The sequence below is a fragment of the Oratosquilla oratoria genome, chromosome 30 (genome assembly GCF_046742065.1).
Source record: "Oratosquilla oratoria isolate Oo_2021 chromosome 30, ASM4674206v1, whole genome shotgun sequence".
NCBI classification, from domain to species: domain Eukaryota; kingdom Metazoa; phylum Arthropoda; class Malacostraca; order Stomatopoda; family Squillidae; genus Oratosquilla; species Oratosquilla oratoria.
Window position 1 is genome coordinate 27,098,768 of NC_134806.1, and position 10,000 is coordinate 27,108,767.

Here is a 10,000-nt window from a genome sequence, read left to right on the forward strand (position 1 = left end):
GTACACATATAAGCACACACGACGATATTTCCCTTTCCCGTAAAATACAAGTATATAAATACACACACATCTGTAATCCAAGTTCCTCGGTGGCGCTATTGGTAGCGATACAGACTTATACTTCTGAGATATCGGCGGTACCTGGTTCGAATCCTGCCGACGGTTTAATTTTTTTTCAGTATCGCTGCGCTTCGAGTCGTTACTCCAACTCTCGTGGGCGGGGAGTTGGGGGTATGTGTGCGTGTAAGTTCATAGATCGGACATACGAGCTCTGAGCTCTCTTCCGAAAGGGAAATAGCTGTCGATCACTAGTCCAACACGTGATCCAAAAGACCAAGATGAATCACACACACACACACACACATACACACATACACACACACATGTGAACATGTAAACATATAAGCACACACGACGATATCTCCCCTTCCCGTAAAATACAAGTATATAAATACACACACACACGCACACACACACACATGTGAACGTGTACACATATAAGCACACACGACGATATCTCCCCTTCCCGTAAAATGACAAGTATATAATACACACACACACACACACATACACACACACGCACACACATACACACACACACACACATACACACACGCACACACACACATGTGAACGTGTACACATATAAGCACACACGACGATATTTCCCCTTCCCGTAAAATACAAATATATAGATACACACACACACACACACACACACACACACTGATAATAGCAATGAGCTAGAGAGAGAGATAACGGGGGGGGGGGTATAATAATTCCAGTCTTCCTTAGCGTTTCACAGTTTTCTTCAGTGTTTCACAAAGAGAAAACGGAAACAGCCAGATGACGTCAGAAGCTGCGCAGAACGGCTCAAACGGTTAGACCTGGTTATAGATCTTGGTTCGGGCCACCACCCAGCACTAAAACGGTACTAACACAGATCAGCCCTGGACACGGACTCAGATTGTTTACACGTCTGATTCCTTGTTGTTGATGCTCAGCAACGGTTTAATTACACCTTTGCCTCACGTGTTAGGACAACCAGTTAGTGTAAGAAGCAGCCAGAGATTCCCTTGAGATAATTTTGTGGAGTAACCATAATATATCTAAATACTGTACTAGAATTCAGTTCTAATGAATACTACATTTACTCTTGCCAACCCCAGCCCCCACCCTCCTCCATGTGGAGTGTTCTGGCTTTAAGATACTTACGCCATTTGAAGGTCCTACTGGACACATCGTCTCTGTGCAGAGCAAGAAGTCTGAGCTTGAAGGTCCCTGCGAGAAGAAGCAGAAGTGACTGAAGGCCCAGGTCGATTCCTCGGTCCTTCCTGAAGGACGACACAGAATCAACCCTGGTCATGTCTGCACCTTGACGATCAGTTGGTCTTGGCGTTTTTATGTTTTTCTTAGTAGGCTGTGATCGATTATTTTCGTCTGTGATCGATTGTACTGGATGACTGAGAAACCCATCTTCCTCCGTTTTCTTCGATAAGTATTTAGGAACTATATTGTATTTAAGGTTCAATTCTGAAATTCCACGAGTGTTCAAAGTGAAATTTGTACCATAGTCCATTATTAGATCGTTATGCAGGAACTTATCGTCACCAAGGTGTTGAAAAGATCCTACGAAGTCATTCGTGTTCTCATCCCATGGCAGATTCAACTTTCCATTGGCGTCGTCAGAACCTAAGTAAAAATCGTCATCATAAACGACGGCTGAAAAAAAAAATAATAATATTACAACACAAGGAGAATTATGGAAACTAGGAGGCTATTACAGAGTAATGTAAAGCAACTGTGACAAAATCAAATGTCAAAGATCGAAGAAAGGGTTACGCCAAACGGCGCACGGCATTCTCAGTCTGCATCATTCACGGGAGAACATCAATCATTATCAGCTACCAACAGATTTGGTCGATGTCGGCCACACAAAGCACAACCAAGTCGGACAGTGGCAACTCCGCCAAGATAAATCTTCCTTTCCATTTCTAACTTTTTAACCCCAAAAAATATGACCATTTGAGAAAGCTTTTTGCGGTTACGAGTTGACTATAACCTTTCAGCAGTGCAAACACGACACACCAAAGATGTATAAATCTTGTTTGAATTATGCCAATAAACATGCTAACGTTTTGATAAACGGTTAGCAAGCTTTCCACATGAACCACCGATTCATGATAAATTATTTATATGCCAATATTGTTTTCGTCTGTGATCGATTGTACTGGATGACTGGAAACATTTGCAACATCATTTACATTGTATGAGCAGGTGGATCAGGTGAATCACGAGGAAATCTTACCAGCTGAACATATTTCCCATTTTTACTATTACGTATAATATAATAATTACATAAAGGGCCAGTGTCTGACTGCATGGGAAATTAATAGAGTTCAAATGTATATATATGAGTGTGCTTATGTCCGTGGGTCACCTTTCAGTTGATTGATACCGTCTGTAAGGACCCACAAGAGACTCTTGAGACTGAATGAGATCACCAAGGTACATTTGACATCCCTCACATCATGCATTTGCTAAATAGTCATCAGGAGTTAACTTAAACAATGCATACAGATTATAACAATCTACGGACAAAGGCGTAGAGAAGCAACTTTTTACAAAGGATTACAAAAGATTACAAATGAAGAACATACCGACTGGAGACCTTTTGGTCCATAACTAGGTCGGATGCTAAGAATAGATAGTTTGATGAAGAAATGAATAAGCAAGCGAACCAAACAACTGGCAGGCATTACAACATATTGATTAGGTGTTTATTTAAATGAATATTAAAACTTCGAACTGTACTTCATTGCACTACCTCTGCAGGAAATTTATTCCATTCAATGACTACACAGGTGGCAAAGTTGTTCTTCCCACTTCCAAATTAAATCTACGTCCTGACAGTTTGAGACCGTTATTTCTCCTCTGATTCGTATTCACTGTGAAAATTTCATAATTATTTTATGTCATTTCCCTTTAGAATCTTCAAGACATTTATCATGTCACCTCTGAGTCTATGCTTTTTGGGGGAAAATAAATATATATGTTTTAGGTGGTTTTCGTATGATTTATTTTTTATATTAGAAATCAGTTCTGTGATTCGCTGCTGTAATTTTGCCAATCTGTCAATGTCTTCAATGAGATTCAGCGACCATAAGGACAGAGAATATTCCAAATGTGAATGGGCTAATGATCTATATAGCGAGTTGATGACAGATGGACCTTTGAAAATAAAAGATCGTGCAATCAGTCCTAGAATCTTGATTGCTTTCTCTGAAGCAGAAAGACCCTGCTTAAATGATTTGAGATCGTAATTGATAATTACACCAAGATCCTTCTCAATACCCACTTTTGTTAACGTTTTTTTCCAAACACGTGTATCCTTCTCCAATAATATAAATCTGATTATTTCTGTTTACAAAAAACACAGGCATACACACACCCCATACCAAAAAATTCATACCACATACTAGTCCCCACTTTCCCTCACAATACCACACATACCACAAAAATATCCAATTTATACAACACTCAGCAACAAATATCCATTATGCCGTCTACTTCCTTAAACAACAATGACAGTACTTCAAGTCCTGAGCAACAAATTACCAATAACTTCATCATTTCTCCACAACCTTAAAAATAATAATAATGAAAAATAAATAAATAGAATAAAACAAAATAACATTGAAATAAACTATAAACACCCTCAATTAATTGGACCAATACAAGAAATATAAGATAACTAAGACGCTAGCAAAAGATTTCCATAAGATTAGAAACGTACATAGTAACCAACCAACCCCCCTTTCTCTTCCTCCTCCTATACCTCATCTCCAATTTCGTGCCATACTACTTCGTGATGCATTTTTATTGCGTCCAATTTGTGGAGACACCTCCATTTCTGGGAGGCGCAAGTTTCTATTGAATAAGAAAGTATGGCGACATTAAAAAAATATCTTGCTGCAATAGGACGAAATATACACGCATACATACGCACATACGTACACATACATACGTATACATACATACATACATACATACATACATACATACATACATACATACATACATATATACATGCATACATACACTTCTATTCATAGTATATCTAAATGATACAGACCACGGACTAAAATCTATTGTCTCCAAATTTAGTGATGATACAAAACTGTACGGAATGGCAAATGATCATTTAAATCAATTAGATATTCAAGAAGATTTAGATAAATTACAGCAGTTGTCTGAAAAGTGGCTATTGAAATTGAACACAAGTAAATGCAAGGTTATGCACACAAGGTAAAAATAACAGTAAGTACGATTACTGTTTGGAAATCCGTTAACAAAAGCGGATAGTGCAAAGGATCTCGGCGTAATTATCAATAACGATCTCAAACCATCTAAGCCTCTGAGAAATCAAATAAGATTCTAGGACTGATTGCGCGATCTTTTGATTTCAAAAGTCCATCTCTCATTAACAAGCTATATAAATCGTTAGTTCGTCCACATTTAGAATATGCTGTTTCCGTATGGTCACCAAATCTCATTAAAGACATTGGTAGATTGGAAAAAGTACAACGGCGAGCCACAAAACTGATTCCAAATATTAAAAATAAATCATACGAAAATCGACTAAAACATATGAATATGTTTTCCTTAAAAAAGCGTAGACTCAGAGGTGACTTGATACAGGTCTTTAAGATTCTAAAGGGAATTGACAACATCAAAAGTGACAAAATTTTCACACTGAATGAGAATCAGACAAGAAATAATTGTCTCAAACCGTTAGGAAATAGATTTAATTTGGAAGTGGGTAGAAACAACTTCGCCAACCGTGTAGTTAATGAGTGGAATAAACTTCCTGCAGGGGCAGTGCAATGTACTTCAGTTCGAAGCTTTAAGATTCGTTTAGATAAAAACCTAAGCAAGATGCTGTAATGACTGCCATTTATTTCATATTATTTGTTTATTTGTTTGTTATTAGTTGTTTTTTGTTTATTGTTTGATTTTCATTTATTATTAGTTATCTGTCAGTATGTTATTATTTACTATTTACCTGTTTATTATTTAACTATACCTATGTATTTATTGATTTTATTTATTAATATTTTATTATTATAATTTTTATTTAATTATTTATTTATTTATCATTATTATATTTTTTTCGCATTCGACCTAGTTGTGGACCAAAAGGTCTTCTGTCGGCATGCTCTGCCTTTGTAATCCTTTGTAATCCATTTTATATGAATACTCTCTCTCTCTCTCTCTCTCTCTCTCTCTCTCTCTCTCTCTCTCTCTCTCTCTCTCTCTCTCTGTTGGTGTTTGGGCCGCTTGCTGACCCCTCACCGCCAATACTATCTGCCTCCATTGACGTCGGTTTTGCGCACTTGTCATCCAGTCTTCCGTATTCTCCATCCCAGCACTTCTTAGGTCTTGTTTGATGTTATCCATCCATCTTCTTCTGGGTCTTCCTACTGATCTTCTTCCACCGATAATTCTTTCCGTCATGACCTTTCTTGGAATTCTGTCCATTTCCATTCGGGCGACATGACCAGCCCATTGCATTCGTCTTACCTTTATTGTATTTACGATACTTCCTTGATCTGCCAACTCTCTCAGTTCATGGTTGTGTCGCCGTCTCCATGCTTGTTCATCTACATTATACACTGGGCCAAATATCTTCCTAAGGAGTTTATTTTCAAAGACAGATAAGGAGTGTTCCATTCTTTTTGTGAGACTCCATGTTTCACATCCAAAAAGCAAAACTGGTTTGATAATGGTGTTGTAGATCTTCAGTTTTGTCTTTTTAGATATGTTCGCTCTTCCCAGGACTTTTTGGAGACTGTAGAAACATCGATCGGCTGATGCTATTCTGATTTTAATTTCTGTTTCCATATTATTATCATCATCAACTATAGATTGTTCTACTCTATCAACGTCCTTTTCCATTCGTATTAGCTCTGTTTTTGCACTGTTCACCTGTAATCCCATTCTATTTGCTCTCTCTTTAAAGGCCATGAAAATCTCTTTTACCCCTTCTAAGGTTCTATCTACTAGGTCTACATCGTCAGCATACGCCAAGACATTTACCCTTCCGGTTTCAAGCACCAGTCCATGATTCTCCCTAGGAATTCCTCTGATAGCCCTCTCCAGTATCAGCTTGAAGAGCAGGGGGGACAATATACACCCCTGCCTCAGTCCATTTATTATTTCAATGAGTCAGTGTACTTATTACCGACTCTTATCATTGCTTTTGATTCCTCATATGCCGCCTTTACTAGCTTTACTAGCTTTGTTGCAATGTTGAAATCTTTTAGTACTTTCCACAAGGCCTGCTGGTGGACACTGTCATATGCTTGCTTAAAGTCCACAAACATATGCCAATGTCCAACATTGTATTCCCAGCATTTCTCTAGTAACTGTCTTTTTGTAAAGAGGTGATCTGCCGTCGACCTGCTTCCTCTAAACCCACACTGCTATTCTCCTATCAGCCCATAGGTGTAGGTTACCAGCCTCTTGTACAAAATTTTAACAAAGACCTTATAGATGCAGGAGAGTAATTAATACATACATACAAATACATACATTTATCTATATACCAAGGGCTTTTTCCCCTTTACAATGGAGGTAGCCAAGTCAAAAGGCAAGTGCCCACGCCCACCCATTTCACTCCCACTTATTCCATTCCCATCCACCACCCTCTCTACCCTCTCATCTTAGCTCCTCATGGATGACGGGTCATCCCTGTATCCCGCCCACTGCCATGGGTCAGAGGCAATGCAGCAAGACACAGCACATCCACAGCAAGGCCGCTTCGCTTAATCGGCAACCTCTCTCTCCGTCCTCTCGCGCAGAAAAAGAGAGGACGGGGAGAGATCCCTTAAGCTGATGCTGCATCAAAATATCATATTTATATATAACCACTCCCTATCCCCTATCCCACACCCACTCTCTTACTTGCATCATAGTATCATCTATACACAGCCATCCTCTATCTTCTGTCTCCTCATTTCTTTGCTCAACAGACATTCCCCTCTTGCTCAACGCCCCTTTCACCCCACCCATCTCATCTCATCCCCGATCGTCCCCTCAAATTTACTCCATTTACCTCTGCCTTCCACACCTCTTTTACTAATTTTTGTTCACTCATTCTTTCTATTCCATGTGTCCAAACCATCCCAATATTCTTTCATCAGCCCAATCTGTCATCTCCCCACCCCCGGCTCTCCTCCTCAATTCCTCGTTTCTCCCTATATCCAACCTTGTAACCACTACCATACTTCTCAGACATTTCATCAAAAAACTTAAACTTTTCTTCTCTCTCTTAAATTCCAGGTCTTTGTCCCTTACAGTGCTGTCGGCACAATCACCTCTTCATATGGTCTCCTCTTTGCATTCATTCTCAAATGTCTATTTCTCATGATACTTCTTAATCCCCCAAGACATTTACATATATACATATATACTACGCGTGTGTACGTGCGTGCGTGTGTATTTACCTAATTTACCAAATTGTATTTAGCTAATTGTAGTATGCAGGGAAGCAGTAACGTTCGTTGGGCCCCATCTACTCTCCAATTTGTCATACCTAGCCTCAAATGGACAAAAAATTAATATAGGTGTAATATGTAGGCCAAAGACATTATCATTAGCAGACGACAAACTGTTATTTCAAGAACTGTCTAGTTTCTGCAACCGGGATTTATTGATAATGGGTGATTTCAATTTTACTGACATTGATTGGATGACCCTTGAACATGGCCATATAGGTAATCGCTTGATTGATTTTCTTGGTGACAATTACTTAATTCAGCATGTAAAAGAGCCCACAAGATATGGAAACTTACTCGATCTTTTGATCACTAGCCGCGAAAGCATGGTAAGTGATGTAGAAGTCGGTGAATCTGTTGCAAATAGCGATCACAACTTAGTCAGATTCAAACTCCTAAACAATTTTAGAATAGATACTTGTGCTTCTAAAATACCCGATTTCAGTAAAGCTCAGTTCATAGGACTACGTCAGGAGCTTCAGCTTACAGATTGGGAGGCAAAATTAAACGAAAGGCCTGTAGATCAGATGTGGGAAATATTTCAAAATACGCTCACTAAGATGATTCAAACTTACATTCCTTTTAAGGACAGACGTCCCCCAAATCAGGCTCGCCCAAAGTGGCTCGACAAAGAAACTGAAAAAAGTATTGCTAAAAAGAGACAGGCTTATAAGAAATATAAGTGCTCGGGTGCATCTAATGACTATGAAAGTTATGCATCAATACAGAGAGATTTAAAAAAGACAATAAGAAAAAGAAAACGACAATACGAAATGAACATCGCTGATAAATCCAAAGAGAATCCCAAAGAATTCTATAGTTACATTAGAGATGAAAAGGTTGTTAGGAATCACATTGGTCCATTATTATCTGCTGACGGTCAACTTGAATATTCAAATGAAGGAATGTGTAATATCTTAAACAATTATTTTAGCTCGGTATTCGTAAACGAAATACCTCAAAGTGAATTCCAAACTGAAACCTGTGAAAAGTCTGGGGTAAACTTACTCACTACGGTAAATATAACAAAATAAAAAATTAAAATGTGTATAGACAAACTCAAAGTTAATAAAACACCAGGGCCTGACGGTTGGCATCCAAGAATCTTAAAGGAAATGAAAAATGAGATTGTTGTTCCATTAGAAATTATTTTCAAGAAATCCATCATATCCGGAGATGTCCCAAGAGAATGGAAGCTAGCTAACGTTACTCCCATATTCAAAAAAGGTGACAAAAATAAACCAAATAACTATAGGCCTATAAGTTGGACTTCAATCGTAGGAAAAATAATGGAAACTATCATCAGAGATGCTATCGAACATCATTTAGAAAGTAACCGTTTGATAAATGATAGCCAGCATGGTTTCAGACGGAAACGTTCTTGTCGTGACTAACTTACTCGAATTCTACAACACAGTTATCTCGAATTATGACAAAAGAAACAATATAGATTTAATATATCTAGACTTTGCAAAAGCTTTTGATACCGTCCCACACGAAAGACTACTTACTAAACTAGCTTTGCATGGAATAAGTGGTAGCCTATTAGGTTGGACTAGTAATTGGTTGAATGGTCGAAAACAGAGAGTTGTTTTAAATGGAAAAAACTTCTGGATGGAAAAGTGTTGCAAGTGGAGTTCCTCAGGGTTCCATTCTTGGGCCACTTCTATTCATAGTATATATAAATGATATAGACCATGGACTAAAATCTACTGTTTCCAAATTTGCTGATGATACAAAACTGTGCGGAGTGGCAAATGATCACTCAAACCAATTAGATACTCAAGAAGATTTAGATCAATTACAGCAATGGTCTGAAAAGTGGCTATTGAAATTTAACACAAGTAAATGTAAGGTAATGCACACAAGGTAAAAATAACAGTAAGTACGATTATAAGTTATTTGGAAATTCGTTAACAAAAGTGGATAGTGAAAAAGATCTCGGCGTAATTATCAGTAACGACCTCAAATCATCCAAGCAATGTATTTCAGCCTCTGAGAAAGCAAATAAGATTCTGGGACTGATTGCGCGATCTTTTGATTTCAAAAGTCCATCACTCATTTAACAAGCTATATAAATCGTTAGTTCGTCCACATTTGGAATATGCGGTTTCCGTATGGTCACCGAATCTCATTAAAGACATTGACAGACTGGAAAAAGTACAACGGCGAGCCACAAAACTGATTCCAAATATCAAAAATAAATCATACGAAAATCGACTAAAGCACATGAATCTGTTTTCCCTAAAAAAGCGTAGACTCAGAGGTGACTTGATACAGGTCTTTAAGATTTTAAAGGGGATTGACAATATCAAAAGTGACAAAATTTTCACATTGAATGAGAATCAGACAAGAAACAATGGTCTCAAACTGTCCGGAAATAGATTCAATTTGGAAGTAGGTAGAAACAACTTTGCCAACCGTGTAGTTAATGAATGGAA

At 38.1% G+C, this 10,000-nt stretch overlaps 1 protein-coding gene across 2 annotated transcripts in view; it reads right to left on the reverse strand.

Moving 5' to 3' along the window:
- The window catches only part of LOC143041053 (glutamate receptor ionotropic, delta-2-like), a 561,193-nt gene that overhangs the window by 476,315 nt on the left and 74,878 nt on the right, over positions 1 to 10,000 (reverse strand). For both annotated transcript variants that reach the window (XM_076212682.1, XM_076212681.1), the window contains exon 3: positions 1,216 to 1,722. In XM_076212682.1, the coding sequence (XP_076068797.1) occupies positions 1,216 to 1,722 (507 nt within the window). The remainder of the gene's footprint in view (positions 1 to 1,215; positions 1,723 to 10,000) is intronic.